We start from the raw sequence: 25,902 nt of genomic DNA on the forward strand, positions 1-25,902 counted from the left end.
CTAAATACTCACAGACTTCATAACGCCCACAGTGTGAAATATCTACGAGAACATCAAGTCTCAATAATGACACAGCATGAAACCGTGTGAGCGGCTGCTGAGTCCCATGTGGAGGCTTTCAGTGCTCCAGCTCCCATGATGAGCAACTTTGAGGATGGCTGTGTGTCGAGCTCTGTGGGAGAAACCCTGTGTTCCGTGCACCCACTGATGTGCAGCAGCAGAGCGAATGTCAGGCAGAGCCGGTCACTGTGCACCACGAACGAGGGCGGCAAAAAAATAAAGAATGAGTGTATGTGTGTGTGTGTGTGTGTGTGTGCTGCTTTCCGATGGCAGGTGGGCGCTGTAATCTACTTGTGCGGTGATGGTGGTGGTAATGTGTGTAGTGGGAGTGAGAATTCAGGTTTAGACAGTGGGCAAGAAGTCAGTGCATGACTGCATCATTGTGTGGACTATGCAGTTCAGTGAAGGGGAGATTTGATTTTTTTTCTTCCTCTCAGTGGGGCCTCCCTTTAAGCCAGAGCTCTGCCCAGGGAACACTCACAAAGGCGTCTTCTGCTGCAGCTGGCAGAATCCTGCGACGTGATCTAAAACCAATTTCACTATTTGAATAAGCTAACACTTATTTCCTTATCTTCTCCTTGCAGTCCAAAAAGATCCAGGCTCAACTGAAAGAACTGCGGTACGGGAAAAAGGATTTAATTTTTAAGGTAAGCACAAACTGAAGGAGGTGAGGGGGGGGGGGGGGGGCATTATAGTAGCTCCGGACCAGCAGGTAAACAGGTTCTTCAGAACACCTTGAAAGGATGATCCAGTCACACAAGGCATTCCAATTAATTTAGTCGGCAATTACAAAGTCCCTTCCAGGAGGCAGAAGCCTGCAAAGTCAATTGGCCGGCACTTAGTCCACATTCTGCTAAGCCCTGTCCTCTGCCCCTTGTACAGAGAGGACTGATGTTCTTAGATCTGAGAGCTCACGTAACATGCATTGACGTTCACTGATACCAGTCCGACCTTTCAGGCCTGTTTGCGGCATTAAAATGTCAGTTGACATTTCTGCCGCAGTGATGCCAGGTTCTTAAATGTATGTTTTGATCCTTCAGAACCGTCATCCCTCAAGCTCCGTCATCCTTAAATGAATAAAAAAGGACCCTGCCCATCCAGACTTGATTTTATTCTACTCGTAATGCCTGAATATATTATCCCTGGATGTCCTGTCCCTTGTTCTATTTCCAGCCTCCGAATGATGGATGCATTGACTTGTTTGCTTGGTGTCACTTCTCGTAAACCGTTGTCCCCAAATTGCATCAGTCACTCAGCAAGAAAAAAAACCACAAGATCACCACAACAACATGTCACGCGGACGTTTAAGACATTGCGCTCTCCGAGATTCTGCAGTTACGGGAGGGTAAAGCTAATTTGATCATATTCGGTGACTCGGCAAGTCAACTGCGAGGGATGAGAGTCTCCGAGGGAAAGGTCAGAGGGAAATGCATCATGTCCTCAATCCCCACTGATCCCTCCAGCTATTCCTGAAAACTCATCTGTATTCCCCATATGCTGTGATCAAAAACCCAGCGGGGGGGATGAGGGAGCAGGAAGTAGAGAAGAGTCACTCAAGTTGCAGAAATGTCATCAGCCTCACAGGGGGGATGTCAGTCAAGGCACCTTGACCGGGAAGCAATTGAATTGGGCTGTCGTACCGTGGCAAAGTGCATTTTGCAGCAGGGTGTCACAGTACACGAGTCAACACAACAGCGTCAGGAGGAAGACGAGAGAACAAACGAAATCAAGAAACCTCAAAACCAAATAGTTTTATCCTCCTCGGAATCGACAGTCGTGACAGAAAAGGACTAGTGGAGCTATAAAGACGTTGAAGGGAGGAGTTTCTGACACAATACAATAATGTACATTAACAGAATGGATTTACGATGGAGAGTTTTCCATCAATACAGCTCAGACTTGAATGTAAAAAATGTACCAGTCAAACCGAGCAAACTGTAAACACTACACAGAGGCAGGTTCCCCTTCACTTCCTCAGCCCTAAGATTATTTTTAAAAACGTTTTCGTCCCCGCCGTTTGTTTCCCTGTGAGACAACATTTTTGGCAGATGAGCTGCATTCGAGCTTTCGCATTTTCTTTTCTTAGTCATTCCACTTTTAAATTTACCCCTCGAGCTGTTTCTCCGCCAGCTTAGGAAAAAAGAAAAGAAAACAGAAAGAGAAAAATGACGGCTTGATGTAGTTGCATGCCTCGACTAGCAGAGTGGCCGGTAACCCGCTGACCCCCCAACTCTTTAATGGACTCCGCACAGAAATCTGGAGCTTTGCACTCACAGGCACTAACCCTGAAAGTCAGCATTTCTGGGTCAGTGGCCGAGCGCCGGCCGTCTTCAGAGCACTGTCCACTGATGACGCTCCGTGTACGAGATGGATAGATGCAGTACTTTATTAATCCCAAAGGGAGTTACTGCTACATACAAGCACAGGCAGACACTCAGATCCTTTTGAAGACAAACTAAGAGGAGGCTGCTTTTTTCTTTTCCTATTCCTGTGTGCACCAGCCCCGAGTCATGATTATTCACTCCTCCATATTTTCTTAAACTCAGCGCTCGGTGTTGTTTTGCAATATTTCTTCTCAGTCAAACGCACGAACATAGACACATGTTTAGGGGCAGCCGAAAGTGGTTTATTTCATATTTCTGAACAATTAATTATTTGGCCTTTTTGCAAAATTATATTATTTAGTATTTATCCCTCATATAACCAGGAGGTTAACCAGAATCGTTCCTGCCAGGGAGTCCTGGTCAAGATACCGGCAGGAAACAAATAACAATGAAATAAAAACAGGTTCATATATAAATACAATCGGGGACAGAGTAGCACAGACACGGTCTTACTTATATACAGTATATTTACCTATGTACACATTCATTCACACATCTAGTACTTTGTCAGCAATGCATATAAGATAAGATAGAATTATATTAGCTTTTCTTTCCTTATTTTACTATAAGGAAATGTTTGTAAAAGATAATATGATAAATAATCAAAAGAATTAGAAGTGTATGAGGAGTAGATGCAGGAGAACCGTTGCCTCTCATTGCCGCCAGGGGCAATTTGTGGTTTAGTGTCTTGCCCACATCCACTATACGAGTCAGGAATCGAGTCACCGTCCCTCCGATCGGTGGACCACCCGCTCTCCCTCGCAGTCGGCCCATTTGTGAAGAGACAGTAACGATTCTAAATTCAGTCCACTGTCTTCCTCATTCCCAGCATGTGGTGCATGAAATGAAATGTCCTCTGCCAGTTATTTTATAGCAAATATCTAATCATGGCTCCGGTGTCTTAAAAATCGGACTGTAAAACGTGTTTTTTATTGGTGCCTTTAAATATCCTCGATGTTGAAAGTAATTCAAATGTCTATAAGTGAATACTCATTCACCACTTACCTTAAAAAAGATTATATTCAAGCCTGTACGTCCACGGCTGAAGATCTGTTCTTCAAACTTTATTATTTCCTCAGGTTTCTCCTCTCGAGCGCAGCCCGACAGCTACAAATGACTTTGTCCTAAACTGGCTGGAAATGAAAAAAGACCTTCAGAGAGGAAGATCTGATTCTCGAGCTTCTTTTAAAACTCGTAGAGCTGAATGTTGCTCTGCCCTTGACTTTCGCCGCTCCGTTCATCCGTCACAGAAAACATGCACGTTGTTTTCAGCCGCACGCGTGTTCATCATTAAAACGAACCACTTTGCTGACGGGAATCGAGATGAGATCAGCAAACGTGCCCCCCCCCCCCCCTGCTGTGTCACCGAACTCGCTCAGGTCGAACATACGTCTCTTAAATTAACCCGAGACCGCCCCGTCGGCCGTTCAGCTTTGAACTTTCACGCACTTTTCTTGTTGTCGCTGTTTGTTGAGTTAGCCGACCTTGGCTGTTTCAGAATGTGAGTCCATGCAGTCCATCATTTTGAGAGGCCAGTAAAAGGCACCCAATAAAAGTTCATGGCTCAAAGTCCATCACAGAGGACAGTTTTACACTGACTGCATGCAAATGATCCCAATACAACTTTTCCCTTCTTCTTGATGATGAATTTATCAATAATAAAAGACTCCCCAGAGGGCGCTCCGCTGATCGTCTCACTGTGTTACTGTATATTGGCTCATTTTCTGCTCAGGGATTGAACTCTAGCAAAGGTGCTCATTACGGGGTTTGATGGTTTCAGGGGGTCTGATGTGAACAGATTGTTATCTGAATACCCTCTGCACTTCCTATGTTCCAGGAAATAGATAGGTATCATTCAGCAGAGCGGTCTGGTACCAAAATTAAACTAACGATTAAATGATTGAATTGCAGCTTTATGATTATGGAGGTTTCAGAGATCCACGGACTCTCAGACTCTCGACTCAGTCAGTGCTCAATGCATATCAACGGAAATGAGTTTTAATGCTGGATCAATGTGTACGAGCGCGCGCGTGTGTGTGTGTGTCATATTACAGGACAAAAGTGATGATCAGTTAAATAATAAAGAGGATTCTCAGTCCTCTGTGCTATAGATTTGTGTTATTGATAGGGCTGCTGAGATGAGCTGGGAAACGGAGAAGTGCTTTGTTTGCACGGAATAAAGATGATTCGAAAGTCGTGTCTTTGTGCAGGGGCAGCAGCTGATGGACCTGGAGCACAAGTTAACCATCGCGAAGGAAGAACTGGAGAAGACGGCCCTGGATAAGGTGAATAACAGGGAAATATTACAAGTTATTTTGATTCTCCCCATTGTTCTTCTACTGTTATATTTAATTAATTGTTGTTTAACTTTTAGCCAATGTCGCCTCTCTTGTCTGACCCATTTAAACCCTGCAATGCCAAACACTGAATAGAGAAATAGGATCTAAATTATTTAATGGCTAAAGTATGTGTGGTAATTTTAGTCTGAGTAAATCCCTCTTGAAAGCTGCTTTCAGACGTGCACCGAATTGCGGACAACCTCCTGTATGTGAGAAGGCAAATGTCCGAGTGAGGGCGTCTAGACTCTCTGCAGAGTTTCTCCGGCCAGCCCCCGGAGCGAAGACACTGCAGAATGAGCTGATGCATGACGATTATTCTAAAACACAACAGACGCAATAACACAAATACGTCAGGATGAAAAAGTGGTGCAACACACGTAAAACACACTCATGAAGAAAGTCAAGAAAAAGGTTTTGGTAGTAAGAGCTGCCGAGAACGAGCCAGAATCTCTCCAGAGAAGTCATGTCTGTAAACGGTTTTAGAGAGCGGGTGTCCGAGGAGTAATTATTCTCCGTATCGAGAAATTCAGCATTAAAGAGGGTGAACTCTCAAAATGTTTCGCTTCAGCAGATTGAAGACGAGCCGCAGCTTTAGTCTGTTAGGTCTAATGTTGTTTTTATACATGTGGTTATTGAGCCACTGTCAGTGGGAGCGAGGTGGATGAGTTAAAGATGCAAGGGGAGAAAAGTGCTGATCAGGAAAACAGGTCGTTCAGCTCAGGAGCAGTGACATCACAGGCTGTTGTAAAGTAATTAAAACCAACCATTCCATCAATTATCATCATTGTTGATGAAAGGTAAATGATCTTTTGAACATTACGTCTGTTCCTCTGGTGAGTTCCACTTCATGTGCTGCCTAACGACGCCTCCCGCGCCGGTCCTACACTCGACTTTAAACCGCGGCCCCCCGTGGCTTTAATGCTTAAGTGAATTTCTCGTGTGGATGGAAGGAGGGATGGAGCCGTTCAGGAATCTTCTTGTGTGTGTAATCTTGTTTGGGGACAGGAGTCCCAGCTGAAGGCCCTGAAGGACACAGTTCACATCTGCTTCTCCGCCGTCCTGCACAACCAGCCCAGCGGCAGCCACAGATTTCCCACCGCCCCCACCCACTTGTTCAGATACTCATCGCTCATCAACAGCTCCAGAGTCACCTTTCAGCAGCCACACGCCAAGGTAATTCAGTATTCATCGCACCTCACTGTGATTTAATGTTTATCCAAAGAGAAGACCTGCAGTGTTGTAATCTCACCCTTTTTATATGGAATGAATGAGGTGAGCTGGGTTCACTGTACAGACGAGGTCCTGCCGTCCTTGAACCAACACCAGGTCTGAGTCTGTAGACGTCAACGTGTGCTCTGCAAAGATTAACGAAATGTTTGTATTGTTCCTCCTTCACTGTATAGACCTTGAAAACACTTAAATCTGTCTTAAAGTATTTCAATTATGAAATACCTCTCTTCTTTATCTCTTGTAACCTTTATCTCAGCAGACACTTCGACGTGTCATTTAGAAATATGCTTCAGTTTCAGAGTCCAGGTATTTTTTTGCACATGGTTGGGAATCAAAATTCCTGCTGGACCGAATAATAACGCAGATGACGTGGACTCGTTTCGGTGCCTGAGCTCTGTGCCGGCAACATGAACACAACCACACGTGTCGAGTCAACATCGAGATTAACTCTGGAGGCAGCACGTGGCTCTGACAGCACGTAACGTTAGCCCGCGGTTTGGAGTAGCTACCTCGAACTCAAGTCGATAAAGAAATGCCTTGAAGCTAAACGCTCGGTGTTGAGGCTGTTTTTCGTGTGAAAGGATTCCGACACCCGGACGTGAAGCAAATCAATTCCATGTAAAGAGAGAGACATGAGTTCACAAAGCACCTGGTGACGCTAACGTGAGCCCACGTCTAATATTTGATTGTGTTAATCACTAAAACATGATAAAATATTGTAGTCGGGTTCCATTTTGTTTATTGTGTGATCTCGTTATGTAAATATGTCAACATTATCTATATTTATATATATTTCAGTTATTTTGAACAGTTAATATATGTTAAACTTGAACGGCCTTAGAAAAGACTTTCTATCATCAGTTTGCACTTTATTAAGAACAAGTATCATTTCTAGCTCAAAATGATTGAAAACAATCCAAACGAAACCCAACCATCATTTTGCAAAGTGGCTCATCATCGTGTTTTAATGACCTTCATCATCAGCAACACCTGATCTTTTGCTGCACTGACATGTTGAAATGTCTGTTAATTAGCTCCAGTGAATGATCTCATCAAGTGGCACTTCGTTTTCAGTGTGTTTGTCATAACAGCATCATGATGGTTGATTATGATTTTTTTTATTTTTATATATATATATATATATCACTTTGTTTATTTTGAACACGTTTAAAAAGTACCGGTCCTGACGACATGTTACAGAATGAATTTCATCTTAAAACATCAACCTGCATGTGTTACTCTCAGGTTTACAATAACTGGCACAACTCAACCACTGCCACAATTATTATTTGACCAACAACACTGAAAGCAGCTTAAGAGGAAATTACAGCAACACACGTGTGCTGTACATGTTGTTGTATTCACGGCTGATTGCAGCGTGGAGACATTTGTTTTTTCGTCCAAGTCCTCATTTCACTGTGGCCTTGAATTAGCAAGGATTCGTGTCAGAACCGTGACCGACGTGTTGACTCGTCGTTCCAGCTGCAGATTATTAACAGCTCTATTCTTCTGCGTGTAACAGAAGCCCATGATGCCAAAGAGCCTGGAACATGTTGAACCGAATCATTATGATTACACCTGTGGTTTATCGGCAGGTCCTTTCTACAGAGGCGGCCATGTTTCTTACAGTAGTTCACACTGGACACACTAAACAACTTTGTAGTTTTTGTGATGACTGAACACACCCACAGGTACAGTATGCCCACACACTATCATGCTGACGTCCCTGAATTCATTAAAACTGTGAAAGCAGAAGATGTTAGAATCACAAAGACTGATTTCCGAGGAAGAGTTAGACACTCAGTCTTTAAAAAAAATCAATTATTAAAAAAGAGAAAATGTCTCATGTAGCATTTGTTTTAGCAGCTAATAGATTCTAAGAAACAGAAGCTCCGAGTCGGATAATTAGTATGTTGACGTGCACACACACACACACACACACACACACACACACACACAGACTCAGCAACACCCCAAACATAGTGATGTAAATATAAAGAGATAGTGAAGAGGCCTGTAGCCTTGAGTTTGCCTCACAACGTCTGGTCAGTTGTGTTGCCGGTGACCTTAGTTTAAACTCAGCCGTTACAGTTTCTAAGGGGTGGGGGGGTGGGGGGGGATGAGATAAGTTTGTTTTGTGAAGTGAAAATGGAAAGTAAGTTGGATTTGGGATTTGCCTCCGTCCGTCTGTGGCGAAGTATAATTTTCCCAGATAAGATAAGCAGGCTGCTGTTTTTGCATTTTTTAGCAAAATCTATTTTTCCTCTCCTCTCTGCGTAAACTCTTTCAAATTAAAATTCATTTCACGCTGTAACTCCCAGCGTGGCGACATCATGGAATATAACTCGCTGCCAAACTTTTCACCTCACCGCACATCGGAGCGCACACAACAAAGTCTGCATTATGAATTTAAGTGTTCGCTGATTATTACGTCCTGTTCAAGTGGCTATTTGTCAGTTTGATGCCCTGAGCGTGACGCTCTGGACTGAAATAGCCCAAGAAATAATTATGACCAAACACAACAGTTGGGGCAAACACGAATCCAGAGGTTGTTCAGAATAAGAGTGCATCTAAATCAAGCAGCAGTCGTGGTAATTGATGTCAGTCTTTCTATTCTGCAGCTTTGGAATTAAAGCCCAATTACTTCAGGGCATTATGGGAGTTTTTTTGGTACGTTGGGAGTTAAATTTGTTCCCTGTGAAATTATTAATTCAATGTGACACAGTCTTTGTTTCGGGCTTGTCAAAGTCAAGGTCGCTGTAGACTCGACTGAGGGATCAGGATTTAATCCCCTTTAGGAATAAAAAAAAAGGTGACTGCCGAGAGGATTCACTGTAAAAAAAAAAAAGAAAATAGGATTATGCCGTCGGTGTCGATGGTGCTTCTTGTTTTACTTGTACAGCACTTTCACATTTTGGAAATAAAGTCATATGTCAAGGTTTTATCTGGTCAATACCCGTTTAATTATTAAAAAAAACAATAGTCTGATTCATAACATGTTTCTCCACAGAGCTGAAGCAGAACATCACTTTAGTTTCTTCACGGTACCGACGTTATTTTTCCCTCCACCAAGCAGTGATGTCAGCCTCAATCACAGATCCTGTTAGTTCTGATTTCTGACTCTCGGTCGCTCTGTCACTTTGAAACCATCAAGTCGGCCACAGCCTCACTCTGCCTTATCTCCCCTGATCCCGGCGAGCAATTCTGTCTTCAAGAGGCTTTTCTCTCCTCACAGCAGTCGCAGTTTACTGTGCGTGTGTTTCACGGCTGCCTCAGACATTTGACACACCACTTATGTTGTTTATTTATTTATTTATTTATTTATTTATTTTCAGTGCCACCGGTGCCACGGCTGTTCCTCCGCTGTGGCGTCAATATTCTCTCAAACCCACTCACTCTGGGATATTAGGAAAACATGCGATAATGTTGAATGAACAAATGTTAAGTATACGATGTCTCTGGGTTCACTGAGACCTCACACTGTAACTGGTGAATGCAGACACTGAAAAAACTTAAAATAATTATCTCCATTCCAACAAACATGCCGGATGATCTGAATATCTTCAATATATTATCTTGTCTCTCCTCTACCTGACATGAGAAAGGAGTCGATTGCCGCAGCATCTGGTTTATTAGAGGTTTGAGTTTTGCTCTCTGTCCACATTTAAATAATCAGATTACAGTTTATTTATTTCTCCCATCCTCTTTGGAATAATACAAACCAAACAAACTCAAGTATGTGTTTGAAAGAAGTGTCTCACAGAAAGAAAAGATGAGTAAAGGAAACTCATGATAGATGCAGGTTGTATGCTAATGAACCATTTCTTCCCACCTGGTTTGGATATAACAGCAGCCCTCCACTTGTGAGCAGTTGCTAGCTGCTTTGTCTCCTGTAGGCAGTGTTCAGTTTGACGGGCTGTGTGATGAATCTGAGCGCACCCGCACTGGAAAGAGTGCCGGGGCGCTCCATCTGTCCGCTCTGTGGAGGTGGGTCAGATCTCCTTTAAATCACTGCCAAATTTATCTCAAATTAAGTCATGGAAAAAAAAAAACAGAACTGCACAATAAACCTTACTGTGCATGAAAGAGGAGCTGAGTCGTCGGGTAACGATCGACTGACAGGGGAGGCAAATGTCAAGAACTTAGCTCTTTGATGACCCCGTGCTGTTCCTCATTACGCTCATTAACAGCACAAAGGAGCCGCGCCATGTTATTACATCCTTTATCTTGGTTTCTGTTGAGTGGTTTTGACATATTAGTATGAGTGAATGCATGTAGTTAAGACATGCTAACATTTCTGCAAATGCATGGCTAATCTCGTGCTAATTACTGTTGGTGATCAAAAGGCAATTATTTTTGCACATAGCGGGGCGCAACAGCTGCGCTGCCCCCGAAGTAGACGGAAGAAATAAATGCTCCGCGCGTGAGGCAAACCGTTCTCCACTTTGAGTTTCGGGAGGACACTTAGTTCGGAGTCTGTTTTGTTTTTCTTTTGTGCAGGAGCGTTTGTTCAAGCGCCCACCGACACCACTTGGAGATTCACGCTCTCGGTTGGAGTTAACATAATGGGCCTTGAGCACTGGTAGACACCGCACATGAGTCTCTCCCAGACCTCGCAGCCCTCCCGCTCACACTTTTTTCTCCCTGGTGAAAGATTCATTAGCGTGAGGATGCAGAGATCAGCAAGATTGGAGTGGAAGCTGCTTCATATTTAACAGTCTGGGGTTGCGAGCCAATTCTCGTGGTCCGATAGCATGCAATTTTCATCAAAGTAATGGGAGATGATGTCTTTAGATGCCCACAGCAGTGTGTCGGCTGAGAAATCAGGCATTTCATTTCATCGCCCTGCTCTCAGCACTTAATATTTACTTTTATGATTGTTTCCTTGTGTACATAAAGCGACGGGAAATTCATCTCTGCCACGCAAGGAGGAGATAGTAGGTGGATGATGGAGCCAAAAAAGGAAAAGCGGCTCGGAGATATTTATCAGATGACGTTGGATGGTAGAAGAAAAATATTTCTTCAAAGCTTTACCAAGAAGTCCACTTAAGCAGTGGTTCCGGATAAAGCTCTTAAATATTAAACTTTCATAGTCTGCCAGTTACAGGTAAGAAGATAAGGCAAAAAAAAATGCATATTTTAAGAAGAGAAACGCATCATCCCTCTCTCTTTATCACACTGTCTGTCTAAATGTAGCGTACAATCAAACAGGACATTCCCTCATAGTAAATGTTCTCAGTTAAAGCACTTTAACCAGGTTCTACTGGAAGAGTGGAGACAAAAGCTCTCGTTAAATGCTTCCCCTCTTCCACCGCTCTACTGTAAAATTCTGCTGATTCTGACGGATGCTGTCAAACGGTGGGAAATAATGCATGAAGCGTGCGCCCCGAAAGTGGTCACTTCTGCCGGTAGAGCCGATTCCACTGAACCTGCGTAAGAAGATGTTGCTCGAGCCGACAGAGGGAGAATGGGCTTTGACAGCGACGGGGCTGCTTGCGTTCATCTCGCATTCACCATTTTGGTTTGTGCTCACGGGAAAACCACTTTTGACCCAGATTAGGAAGGTTCTTCATTCCAGACTGCTGCGGGCACAATTACCTTTGCAGAAATATCTCCTGGAAAATAATATCTGTTGATGGTTCAAGGCCCAACAGTCCCTTTAAATCCTGCACAGAGTCATGTTCATTTAGATGAAGTTCTGAAACTATCATAGATACATGTAAACTCCAGACTGAATCCACACCAGCTCTTCTAAATGTTGGTGGGTTACAGGTTTCCAGTCCTCCGCTCTGAAAGCACATTTAAATGAGCGAGACCTGGATCTTCATTTGGATCCACTGATCACACTCACAGATGTCAATCCCCTTAATGTGCCTGATGTATTTGTTCCCGTCAGGATTCGTGCATTATTCCTGGGGAATCAACCAAAATGTCCCAAAAAAACGAATGTGTCTTTTCTCGCGAGGGTTAAAAAAAGTTGTTCAAACAAAATGTCTGACACAAGCAGGCGTCTACTCTCAGATTTAAATGTTACATACAACCACATCAGATCGTCTTTACACTGTAATAAATCAAACCAGTGGTTCTCAAACGTTCTGTCTCCTCTTTCTCTTGTCGTCACATTTCAAACGTCAATAAGTTATTTGCAGCTTCACCGACATTAAATTCTCCGTCCAACTTCTGAAATGGTTTCGTTTTAATAGATGTTTGAGGCAGAAAGACATTAAGTGTCACTATCCGAAGTAAATGTATAATGATTATACTCTAGTATGATTTTAAATCCAGGACTTGTCATCGAGTATTTCTACTTTGTTCTAGTGGTAATTTTACTCAAGTAAAGAATCTGAACACATTTTTTTTTTTTTATATAATACGTGCTTATAATAAAATAATGTGCATGTTGTATAAAACCTGAGTAACTGTAGGAAAAGTAGTTTTCTTGCACCGCTTGTAAATGTTGAGCTTTTTCAGAACACGTGTCAATTGACAGGTTGACCTTTTCTATTGTTGTATTTTTTGTCTTCCTGCCTACGTGAGCCGCGGAGCTGCAGATCAGCAGAGAGGTTAACCTGCACAGGTTGTTCCAAGTGTGAGCGGCTGACTGTGTGATGGCCCGTCGCCGGAGTAATGAATAGTTTGCACGTCAACGTGGGTGAAAAACGAAAAACATTCTGCTCCAGAGTCAGTGCAGTTTAGAGCGAACTGATTCAAAGTCTGCAGGCAAATAATATATGTTAATTTGCAATTAAAAAGTAAAGACACGCAGAATCTTGGGCAGCAGATGTTATGTTTCCTTATTAGTGTTTGCTAATGCAGAGCAGTTGCAAATGATGCCTGTTTCACGAAGACCACAAATTAGACCGTTGTTTGAAACTTCAGTCTGACGCTCAGCGTGTCCGTCACGGTCTGACGTCCCTCCGCTGTCTGTCGCTCATTGGTTCCTACTGAGGACATTCAAACACCTCAATTATTTATAATTTCACTTTGTGAGAAATGCCCCGTTCGCACTAATGAGGACATTTTACAAAACAAACATTTTCCTCCGTGTCCGAGCCTCAGCCAGTGCTCCGACGTGACACGGAAACGTTCCGAACACAGCTCAGAAATATGAGATTTCATTATGAAGACAATGAGAAATGTGAGTATTTGCTTTGATGATTGTTTCCTTGTGTACGTAAAGCGACGGGAAATTAATCTCTGCGAACGGTGAGTTTCCATTTGGGTTCAACTAAGTCGGACATCAGTATTCGCAGAGGTCGCCCGTGTTGACGGGAGGAAGTTGACCGGAGCCCGCCATGCAAACAGCCTACAGTTTTTATTCAGCACTTTCTTGGCCTCTCGCAGGGAGCGTTTCTCACACCACTGATTTTTAAGTGCAGCAGCCCAGAGAGTCATGTTTTCCACGTGGACATCCTTTCAGGTGGGTGTGGTATAGATTGCTCGTGCACCTCCAGAGAGAGACGATTCATCTCTGACCGTCTGTCTTGTTTACCTCCCTCCATCACTTTTCACTGTTTTTGCAGCAGGGTCACTTTACCCAAACATCGTTGTTCACGATATGCAACGCAGGAGAAAATCCCACAGCTGCTCTCTGGACTCGCTCCTCACTCTGAGCTGATCTGTGCGTGTTTTATTCAGACATCCGTCGCAGGCTGGTTTGAAGGCGTAACCTCTGGGACGTGCTGGTCACAACTGTACATTTCACTTTAGTTTGAGAATCCGAATCTGATCAGAACAACAAACGACAGTGATGAAGCTTTAATTGTTTTTAATATCTGTCTCATAAGACATCGAACAAATGTGACACATATATTCACTTTGTGCAAACGTAAAAAACATTCATGTCACCTTTAGAATAAGTTCATTCACTTTAATTAACCCCTATTGTCAACCCACCCATGACATTTCAGTTTGGAACTAGATTTTACAGAACTTATATTCACAGTATTCTAAAAAAAAAACTTATATTCACAGTATTTGTTTTAACCAGTTCAAATAAAAACACTATTTAAGCAGAAATATTGATTCTATCTTTGTGTATCATGTGTGATGGTCCATTACTTAATATGTTCACCTCCAAGCTGTAATATTTCAATAATTCTCTTTTTAGTTTGTAGCACTCTCGCTTCCTGCTGCTTGTTATGTGATTGTGATTTCCCCTATAATTTCTTTACAACAAATAAAAAAGCTGGATTAGTTGAGATAAACTATAATAGTCAGGAATGATTTATTGACTTTCCGCTGCTGCATCAACGAGATATTTACACATTTTATTTTCAACCCCATTTTATTTTTTTTTTTTCAGGACATCTCACGAGTCCAGAGAATCGTCACAGACAGTAAATCACCCGTGAACATCGGAGTAACGAGGAGAGAGAGTGGCGGAGTGAAAGAGTGCCAGATGGAAAAGGTGAGTGTTCCTTCTAATTAAATTGTAACGGCCTCTGTGACCTCAGGGTCTGTATCCATGACGTTCATCTGTTCACTGAGTTCATTCTCAAGTTCCTCATCAGGCGTCAAACACGACAAGTGTCTCCGGGAGGTTCATTAAGTTACAACAGGTGTCATCATGATGAGTCTTAAAGTTAATAGTTTTCATCGTTTTTAACTTAAAGTACTTGTAATTGCACGTTACCGAAGGATTTTTACTGCAAAACATTAGAGGATCTGTTGCTTCTCTTTGGTTTAAATTCTGAGACAAAAGTCGTAAAGATAATTAACCATCAAACTATTTTGAGGAAAAACATTGTTATGACATATTTTGCCTTTTTCCATTGATCGTAAATTGAACCTAAATATACGGGATTACCTTGGACAGTTGTGTGTCAGCACCAAACACATTACATCCCCGTCAGTCCAGTCTTGTAATGTGAAGAATTCAATAGAAGATATGAAGTGTTTGACCTTTTATCTAAAATGCAGACTTATATCTCTGAGTGTATGCAATCGGGTGCAACTTGAATGAATTTAAGATGACTGTTCCTGGAGGAGGAGGTTTGCGCTCGTCTGGTTTGTGTTGAATTTGCTCCGTGATTCAAACTCTCCTCAAGGAGCCTTCGAATCACGACTGCAAACACAGTTTTACACCGAGGAGCTTTCGGAACATGTGAAGCAGTCGAGTGTCTCGTTTTGAAAACAGTGATTGAGGTGGAAAAGAAAAAAAAAACAGAGATAGTCAGGACTCTGGTTGGCGGGCTGTCTCCTCCAGGACGCAGGCAGCCATGACCACTCACTGATCAGGAAAGTAAAGAGGCTGTGACAGAAGTGGGGAAGCAAACATGGTCCATAAGGATTTTTGACAAGCGATTATCAAGAACTATTACGGGATAAGTTGACAGACCGCAGCCGAGTGCAGAGGCTCGCCACCCAAATAGGAAATTACCGACTGTGGAAACTTTGTCAAAGAGATATTTCCTTAATGAAACTGTGCCAAACACAATGTTCAGCCGTGTCCAAAAGTTGATCACGTAATTTTGGCAGGGTTTTAAAAATCCTTCAGCGAGAGTGAGAAACCTCGTGACGCAGATAAGAGGAGACACATTTGAAACAGAGACTCAGATGTTGTGTTTGCTCGTGAACGCCGCCGCATCTCGTCCTCCGCTCCCTGTGGGCTGCCAGGAAATGAGGAGAGACAGTTCCCAGCCCGTGGTTCGGTTTGAAAATGAAATGTGAAAGGTTCACGGCAATCTAATACACGATTTGCTTTTCATAGACAAAGCTCATACTTAACGGTTTGAAATATATACGCTACTGGTCAAAGGTTTTAGATTTCTCCATCTCATATTTACATAATTCAATATCTCAGGGTGCTTTTCTACAGCAAAGCAGCGCGGAGTGAAACCCAGTTTCCAGTCCAAGCACTCACTGTGTTTAAAAAGCAAATGCACCTTCACCCATCAGAGCCCCGGTGGATCAACAGAAACCAGGACTAAAGTCAAAGGTGCAATATTTCTGCCATTATAATAATAATTTATCAACGTGCAACTGGATCTGCACCTGTAACTAAAACCTTATTATCCAACGCCACCAGTTAGATCTTTAAAATAGATTCCTCTTGTGGAGACTGTTCTGTTCTTGCATCATGTGAAGCCTCCATCTTGTTTCCTTCTCATGTTTCGCTTCATTACGTTGCTCTACGATGAATCTCTGACCGACCGGTGCGTGCTCTCCCTGCAGTGTGGTGTTTTCCTAACAATGCACGAGAGGGCGGGGGGGGGGGGGTAGTAACAGTTTGTTCCGACGCTGACTTTGTGCGGAGGGTTTGTAAGTCATCAACAAAAGCCGGGTTGTCGGAATTGTTTCCAACTTTCAAAGCTTAATTTAATTGCAGTGCTGCGGGAAAGCTGTGAATTAACCAAATTCTCCCACCCTGGAATCCCTCAAGAAACAAACGAGTTTTTTTTACAATTTAATTAGCGCTACGTTAACCACGCCAGAGATTTAATTGAACTTGAACTCCTTAGATTTCAATTAAACTGGAGAACTGGAGGCGATACAGAGTCTTTTGACCCGTTATGCATTTCACCGGCTCCAGATCGTCCTTCATTCATCACTTGTCCTACTTGTGGTGAGGCGCCGGCTAAACACTGTGTGTAGAGCAGGTGCTCCAAACAATTAGTCCACAATGGACCTGATAAAGCTGGAGAGCAGTAATTAACGGACATTAATGTGACGGTGCTTTGTGTTAAAAAGAAAATCATTACCACTGATGAGAGATGGTTTCAGGTTTATCACTGAGAGAAATTACTTCCATCACTTGTGCAACTCCTTAAAAGAGAAACATCCTGTACGGCTGCGACCTACTGTTATCTTCACTATTGATTTTGTTTATAAAATGTCATGAAAAATGTCTGTCTCATCTATTGAGGGCCCAGGGACAGATCTGGAAATATTAATATTAATAATGTTGAATGTTTGTGGTATTTCTGTTCTTTTGATTTGCAATTTTCTGTCATCGAATCTCAAATTTCAATGAGAAAGTTAATTGGATGATTCCACAGATGCAGAAGTCGTGGATGAAATGCTTTGTAACTTTTATGTGTTACGGATTTCAGAATACACCCAGTTCCCTGCATGTTTCCCCCTCACTCGCTCTGAGATGTTCTCCCTCTGCTCCCACAGACTGGAGGCGACTGCTTCCAGAATCAGACGGAGGAATCGGCCCCGGACAGTAAAAAGCTACCAGAGGCACAGCAGGTGAGCGTCACTCGGATTCAAATGGAAACAACAGCAAACGGAAACTTCTCACTTCAATCGATCCAGTGAATTCTTGCTTTTCTTCGGCAGCGCAAGAAATGAGCAGAGGGTTAATTTGGGTCGTGAAGATAAAAAAGGTGTTTTTCTTTGTTTCGCTCTCTTCTCATTAGTGAATCCAGTGAAAATATCAAAACAACCGTCTCATAATTTCCCAGCTTCTTCAAACGCATGTAAAATCTTCAGGTCCTTTTTAAAAACCTCTGAGGGATTTTCTAATTCAACTGGACACCGGGGTTTAAATTAACATTTCACAAACCAGGAGCAAACAACGCGTTTTTTTCAGGGACTATTTTCTGCCGCAGATTAATTTAGTGCGTTATTTACAGCGCTGCTAATGGCGTGTGTCCAGGACTCAGAACAAACTCCACTGCTCCGTGTTTACGCTGATGAAGAAACATGTCATCCAGTGCATCTCTCTGCTGCTCACTGAGTTTATTAACTAGTATTTGGACAACAATGGAGCTCCAGTGCACAAGAGACGAGGCTTCAGGGAAATACGTCTGTGGGATTAAGCAGTTTTTGGTTTTAGCCTTTTAAATGAAAACTGGTCTTTTCATGTGATTTGTGGACAAATAGAAAAAATACTGAACATAATCGGCTTCATCTTCTAAGTTCTTTTGTGGGGTATTTTGTAATGTTCAGCTTTCTGCTGCAGCTCTGAAAATAAATGGTCAACATGTTCAGACTCCACAGATTTACATGGACTAATAATTAAATGAACAGGATTAGAGGGACAATGCCAACGAAGGATTGTATCGTATGAATAAGCTGTAGATTTTCTCACTAATCTTACTGGTTGCAAATGTTGCATCACTGCACTGTATGACGTCATTCTCTGACTTCAGCATGATGTCGTAGTGACATCATCCCTACTGTATATTTAGGTTGTGTCTATTGTCCTGTAGGATGCAGCGAACCCGCCATATTCTCATTTATCTCTAACTTTGTGTTTTTTGTCGAGCTGTGTGCGTGCAGCGCTCTTTGCCCCGCTGTCACTCATATTGACGGTCGGTCACAGTCAGACTGACGAGCTGCAGCACACACCTGAGGCGGTGGCCCGTTCAAACATCCATAAGGTTTTTACCATCGACAGCAGGGAGACAGAATTCAGCGTCACCTCAGGAGACACTGTTTTTACTTTGTGTGCGAAGGAACTAAATGATTAAAGTCTTCACCAACAAAATATCGACATGGAAGGACACACAGCACAGCACATTGTTTAAAGAAGTCAACTGTTCCTCTCAAATCTAATATTCACTGCCCCATCAAAGCCCATGCACAACTGCCTCCCTCATCATATTATTGAATTGAGTCACACCTGTTTGGCGGCGGCAGATGGTACAAAAAAACAATGCATCTCATTTCACTGGAGTACTGTCTAACTGAGCGGATGCCTTGCATTCCAAGTGGCAGGGATCCATTTTTAGACACAGAGACTATTTGCACAAGAAATACGAGAATATTTCAAACGACGATCTCGACGAATGGCTGGATTCGACTTCGCTGGTGTGTTTCGTGCCAGAAAGAGATTCAGCGAGAGAGTGTGACAACGAGGCTTTATGTAAAACAACAGTGGACCGTGCCACTGATTCCAAGCAGAACTAAAGAATGATATTCTCTTTTAGGATGAATGTAGTGAAATCGCTCAACATAACGTTTTACTCAAGTCGAAAAACCGTCCCCAGAGGATTTGAGACGTTTTCACCACAAGATGAAAGATAAGCAACGAATTCTGTAATAGACAGAAATCTGAAAATATCAAATTTTCTGTTTTAGGAGCCGCCACAAAGTTGACGAGCAGGAGAAGGTGACTTCTCGAGTGTCAGTTGAGCAAAATCCCTTTTCAGACGTGTTTTAAAAATAAATACATTTTTATTTTTCATATTTTCATGAGTTTTCACATTTTGATGCATCAACGGATCTACAATCAAGTCTCTCTCCCTGTTGTCTGCCGGTACGCAGCACTTGCCATTCATGGTGTAGTAAACACTTTGATTAGTAACGATTTGCATTCCAGTCTCTGTGGATCAATCTGCATTAAAGTGGCCGTTATCCTTGTCACTACTCCACCTTCATTATACTGTATCGTGAGAGCCTGAGTGGCATCCCCCAGAAAATGCTGCTCTTACGCTCTACGCCTGCTCTGTTGTTTGTTTGACACAAAGAAAGATTTATTAGGAAACCAGAGCAACATCTGCGATTTTTCTCCGAGATATATTGGAGAATAAGCAGCAGTCATGGATCGACTCGTACGGCGGACTCATCAGAAGAGGCCTGAGCATTGACAACGTGACAGACCTGCGTCACACACCTGATTAACTGTCGTGTCAACAACATGGAGATAATAATGTTCCAGTGTGTGTCAGCTTTAAAACCACAGTACGCAAACCAACCTGCCTCACATTATACTCACATGTTCGAGTACATCATTAAGAATCTTTGAGAGTGAAAGTTTTCAAGTTAAAAATATAATGTGATTCAGCAAACTCCGACATTCTCAAACAACAGAGCGCGTCTCTGAAGCACAGTGGCATCAGTATTGTTCATCTCTGACATTCCTGACTTCATTAAAACTGTGGAAGTGGAAGTGCACACCAGATGATGAGTAAGAATCACAAAGGGCGAGCGTGAGGAGGAGCTGAAAAAGATCGACTGAGTCAGATATGCAGTCTTTTAAAAATCATCTGTGGTTAAAAAAAGAAAATGTTTTATATAGGTTCCATTTGTTTTGAAGCTCAGATATTCCAAGAAGCACAGCGTCTGCTGGTGACAGTCGGTTAATTAGTTAGTTGACGTGCACCCAAAATAAAACAGCGGAAGAAGAATCCTTACTTTTTTACCAATTTTTATCCATAGAGCAAAAAATATCCGCACTACAACAAATGTCCTGTGACAAACATGACGACATGAATCTAGATAAAGTCAGAGTTTTATATTCATATAGCCTGACAGTGAAAATATGTAAATGCTGATTTCTGAGGCTCTCAATAAAAGATAAAGTCCTCACAACTGAAACTATGAGAAGTTTGTGAAAGATACTGTTATAGTATTGAGCAACCATGTGGCATACAGATCGTTAGAGAACTCCAGAGATCTAGAGTCAGAGATAGGAAATACTTTGTCCACGAGAGAGCAGCACAATGCTCCAGAGTTTTTCTAGTGCTTTAACTGTTGACTGCACTGATTGGTTTCCACTGGTACTGCTTCGTGTCAGTGAGCTTTCAGAAAACTACAGGACAGATGAAATAAAAAAGTATTTCAAAAAGGTTCCGAATACGTCCGTATACGTATCTGACGCTGAGCATGAATGCGCCTTTAGTTGTTGTTCGTTGAGATATAATGTTGTTTGTTCGACATCACCTTGACTGTAGACACTGGCTGCGTCTGCTTCTGGATGTTCTCACTCGAGCTTCTGCGGATGATAAACAAGATACAAACACAGAAAAAAGAAAATCCCAAACCCACAAAGTGAACCTCAACCGAGGTCATAAAGAGAGAGGTGAAGACACTGAGTCTCCTACAGTGCAGTTGGTAATTTATCAAGAAAGAACATCGGGGCTAAGTGATCCGGTCAGATTTAGAGTTAACTGTCATGATGCTCTGAAGGTGATGAGATAAATGTTAAGGTTCATGTTGCCTCTTTTTATTTGTTTTGCTTCAGGCCGGTTGATTGCACTCCGACCCACTGCCATGCAGAGTGATGTGTTACGCAGTCATTTGCAGGCAGCAGGAAGCCTTCGGGCCGTTCTCCAAAGTGACATTGGTAAACACAAAACAGATGCTTAGCTCTGGGAATTGGTTCCTAGGGCCAGTGTACAGTGCTTAAACATGTCATTGCTCAAATGGCTGAAATTATTCAAAATGCCAAAGAAGATTGCGTTCCATAAATGACAAAAACATCGGTGCCCGATAATTTTCTTTTTTCAAATGTTAGCGGGAATTTGTGAAAAACAGCAGGAGACTCACTCACACCCTCTCATTGTGTTTCCATGTGCTACTGTCAGTGTTGGGCTTTTCCATCTCACCAGGTATTTAATTAGATTAATTTAATTAAAGAGCTGCTCATTTGCTCCAGAGCTGAATAGAAAAGCAGCTGGACTCCTGAGCTTCAATCCACCAGCTCCACCCTCCTCAAAGTCTCCATAACCACAAACATTATAACACACGACTGTATTCAACTTTAGCTTTAACGACTCATTTAAATCTTTCACAAGTAAATTACATGTATCCCCCTTTTTCTTACAGTCGTGTTTGTGTTGCTCATTACAACCATTATATTGTTTTTTTCCTTCCAAAGAAAATCAAGGATATTCTGGGAAATATGAGCTGTACAGAACGCCCCCAAATTACAGCCTCATTGTGTTTAACCCACCGCCCAGAGTGCGAGTTATGAATTTGTAAAGATGCATATTCAAGCTTCAACTGTGTGTTAATTCAATAAAATGTGTTCTTTACGTTCATGTTGTTGTTAAACAAACCAAACGTTTCCCACAGAATTCATTCAATCAAGTGACAGGTACAAAGACTTAAGGGTGCACGTTGCTGATACACACAAAACTGCAGCTGAAACTATGAGGTCTGGCTTCTGTCCACCTGGATGGTAAAAACTTTTTGGGCGATAGCACGAGAGCCTGTGGCAAGTAGAGCTGCACTCAGCTGTGCAATAGAACAAAATGTCTCTCTCCTCAATGTTGAAATTTCTTCCTCGTGTCCTTTCGTCGTCTCCCCTGAACTATTGGCTACACTGCCCCCCCATGATTTGCGGTGGTACTGATTTCCCAGAAGCTTACAGAAGACGAGCACGGACGAACTGAACGCAGAGTAACGACAGAAGTCCTCCATGGATTTAAATGAGCCTCTACGTTGCTCTGGAAACTTTCTAACTTGTGTGAAACAACTCTAACCTCAGTCATTGTGTTGTAATAGCAATAGAAGCGTTGCATCAGTTTAAAAAAAAAAAAAAATACCGTTTTCTACTTCATCTGTATCCCACAGATATTCTGGAGCATTTCCTGCTCGGATTACAGACCAGCACATGTCTACTGTGGAACATTATGGTGTCACTCTTGCTCATTATAAATCTTTATCTTCTGAACCTCACAGCAAAGGAGCCAAGTGCAGACTGGGAAAATCAACACAAAGCTCTCAGGCGACAGCGAGGAGGCAGAGGGAGGCGGCAGCCAAAAGACAAAGCCACATAAATACAACTGAGCGGACGACGTGTCACCCAAACTGCAGAGCTCCTGTTGCCTGAAGGATCTTTCGAAGAGCACACACTTTTGCGCACTCTCACAAAAAACAATGTGCGCCCACACACACACACACACACACACACACACACACACACACACAGACACATTTTAAACATGCACACACACACACACAAACACACACACGACAGCTACATATGCGCATATCAGCATTGTTTGCAAAAGCTGAGACACTGGAATTGTCCGACTTCAAACCGTCATCTGAAAACCTCCATAGTAAAACGGCATGCATTCTAGAACTTCTTTTTAAAATGGTAGCAATGGCACTGGTAACTTGTTTCATGATTGTTCATCTGTTGTTTACTTATCTGAGTTTTATTCTGAGTGAGGACACTGCTTTCTAAATGTGTGATCTTTCTAGAAAAATCCCTTTGCACTGGTGAGGTCTGACACTGTATCCTGTGATAAGTATAAATCAATTGACAAATAAGAGATACCCCTACTACTATAACTACTACTACTACTACCCAACTTAGACTATTGTTTGTCACTCATTGTAGCACGGTTAATTTACTCCTCCACATTTTGAAATATAGAGGCTCAAGTTGGCTGGCCAACTGTTCAAGGTTTAATATTTCAGCACTCTCCCTGCCTTCAACACTCCAGAGGCAAAGAGCCAAAGACTCACAATGGGTCGTCTCCCTGAGAATGTGCCATGCACTGAGTAGTAACTCCTAGCTACATGTATCCGTGTTATCTGACCTTTCTGTGTCCTTTCAATAAACTGTAATTTTCAGTAAATGTGTGAAGAATAAATGGTTATTTGTGGGAAAGAAATGAGTGAGCATGTTTGTGATCAACAGAGGGAAAAAGGTCACGCGGCGCAGGGACCATGATTTACACCTGCTGAATATTAATTACACGTCCAACGCGGCGAGGAGAGGTTATTAGTGAGGCGCCGACACACATGAGGTCGGAGAGAAGCCGGTGTTTTCTAACAGACCAATTATTCATCGCATCGTTTTGAAAGTTGACTTTGTGAAATTGTTTCAGAAGAGACGACACGGCCTGAACTCTTCGTCCTTACAAACTGAAAATCCATCTGTTTTGTCTCAAAGAAATTCTGTGACCAAGACTATGAATCCTTTTTTTTTTTTTTCTTTCTTTCTTTTAAGATGTTTTTTTGTGCGTTTAAGCTTTTGTTGATTGGACGCAGTTGAGAGTGAAAGCAGGAAAGAGAGAAGAAGAAAGACGTGAAGCAAAGGATCCGAACCTGCGACTCAAGAACACGGATCCAGGTGAGCTATGAATCCTTTAACATGAATTGTTCAATTTATATTTTCATTTTTATGTTTCATTAAATTCTTTTTGTATTACTGAAAGATGTACTCTATACGTTTTCCAGCCAAAAATTCATTAAGCTTCATTTACAGTGTCCCAGAGTTGCAGGTGATGACATCTCATGTTAGATTAGTTGTAATGAAGTGATTTAGGATTAAAAAGTTTAAGAGTGAATGATTAATTATCCAAGTCGTTTAATCTTCTGTCTTAATTGACTAATCATTACAGGTTTAACTATTTTTTCTAAACTGTTTGATTGCATGTAATCACATTAATGTGAGAGGATGATGGTAAACAAACATTTACACCTGCAACAGATTTTTAACAGGGATCAAAATGATCCCTGAACTGAGGCAGAGCTCAGTTAAAAAGAATCAAATTGAGCAAAATATTGGTGCTAATGCCAAAAGTAAATAATTTCACTTAATGAACGACAGCCGGAGGAATAAGAGAAGAAACAGGTGGAAACCGATAGACACGGAGCTTTGACATCAGAGCCTCAGCAGACGTAGAATAAACACGGGCGGATAAACACGCAATTATAAAAACTCTTCAGAGGCCAAATTCAGAAAGAAGGAAAAAAGAATTAAAAAAGTTTTTGAATCTTCTGCCGTCTTCAGGCTCCAGCTGCAGTGTAGACGTGTGACATCATGATTCCCCAGTGTCATGGCAGCATGTGGAGTGTGTCACATCACTGTCGCTAAAAACAAAACTTCTGACTGAATCGACTGACGTGTTTGAAGTCCATTATTGAGTGTGAAAAACGTGGGTGTCTCCTATCGGGGGTTGTGGAGCCTCCAGCAGCTCTAAGCAGCTTTGTGCTCTCAGCCTCCTCCTTCATGTGACATTTGGTGCCGTCCCTGGTTCCAGGGCCGTCCATGCTGGAAAATGTTAGGTGACAGGTGCACAGCTCTATTTTAATGCCCCTAATCCATCTTTTTGGAAAGTTTGAGAGCCTCCTCCAGGTCGAGGCTGCGTCGTGCTGAGAGGCAAACAAAAGTGCCCGTCCTCAGGATTTTGAGAACCATGACGGATCCTGCAGATGCTGCCGCTAAATCTCACAGCTGCCAGAGGCCGAAGCGACACGGGAACAGAAAGGTGGCCAAGCTTTCCATTAAGTTCAGACAAACTCACATCTTCAATTTACGGCCTCGGACTCACTGATTGTGAAATACAATTTCCTGAATTTTAAACGCAGTGAGCTTTACTAACTGCAAAATCTTTACGGGGCACAAGTGTGCCATGATCGCCCACTTCATCTGCTCTTTTATATGCACAGCTCTTAAAGCTCAGCCTGCTAATGCACTGAGAGAGTAAACGCTTTTAATGAGGTGGAGGGATGTGGGATGTGATGGAGGAGCTTCTTAACGCTCCCATCAATTCTACATGTGGTCGGGAAGCAAAGCCGGATCCAGAACAGCGTTTCCTCAGCAGATATTTCAGACCTGGACGAGGCTTCGACGTCAGTCTCAGATAAAAACAGACTTTCAGGAATCTCCTGTGATTCTCCAGAACTCGTTAGTTACATGATTCTCGTTTGGCAGCTAATTAGCCTCCAGCTAACTTACTTTACAAAACCGAATTGTGTCACTCCCCCGCTGTTAACGTGTGTTTGATATTATTTATCATGAAAAGCCTCTCACTAGGATTTGCGTTGTAGTGTTGATATTTCACTGTTTCGGCCTGCTGTTGTGTGGTCTGACCATTTGTGGAATATCTTCCTGCAGCCATTGAAAAAGTGATTTAAAAAGTGTCACTCAGAGTTACTTCGTAATATACTGCAAGAGCTTTTCTGCTGCGTCACTAAAACTCTTTGAGCTGTTTCTTTTCTTGACCACGGAGACAATAAAGGAAAATTAGACAGAAAAGATCCGACCTGTCTGTCTGACGTCTCTCTAGCTGCTGATCAGACAGTTTTTGATCTTGTCCCACATCTGATGTCATTGGAATCAATCTCTACTTTTGTTTTTGCAAATATCAGCACTTCCCCTATACTTCCCTCGCCTCCTTCACTCCCTTCACTCCCTTCACTCCCTTCCTACACTCCCCAAACTGTAAAACTGTCTTTTAACTCCATCCTTT

The 25,902-nt window shown here is 42.4% G+C and overlaps 1 protein-coding gene across 2 annotated transcripts in view; it reads left to right on the plus strand.

The window, feature by feature from the left end:
- Positions 1-23,316, plus strand: part of luzp2 (leucine zipper protein 2) — a 130,817-nt gene extending 107,501 nt beyond the window's left edge. For both annotated transcript variants that reach the window (XM_069527049.1, XM_020099395.2), the window contains 6 exons: positions 645-707; positions 4,655-4,729; positions 5,789-5,956; positions 14,319-14,423; positions 17,135-17,209; positions 22,373-23,316. In XM_069527049.1, the coding sequence (XP_069383150.1) occupies positions 645-707; positions 4,655-4,729; positions 5,789-5,956; positions 14,319-14,423; positions 17,135-17,209; positions 22,373-22,480 (594 nt within the window). In that variant the 3' untranslated portion in view covers positions 22,481-23,316. The remainder of the gene's footprint in view (positions 1-644; positions 708-4,654; positions 4,730-5,788; positions 5,957-14,318; positions 14,424-17,134; positions 17,210-22,372) is intronic.
- Positions 23,317-25,902: the final 2,586 nt, after the last annotated feature.

The sequence above is a fragment of the Paralichthys olivaceus genome, chromosome 1, assembly GCF_024713975.1.
Source record: "Paralichthys olivaceus isolate ysfri-2021 chromosome 1, ASM2471397v2, whole genome shotgun sequence".
Classification (NCBI taxonomy): domain Eukaryota; kingdom Metazoa; phylum Chordata; class Actinopteri; order Pleuronectiformes; family Paralichthyidae; genus Paralichthys; species Paralichthys olivaceus.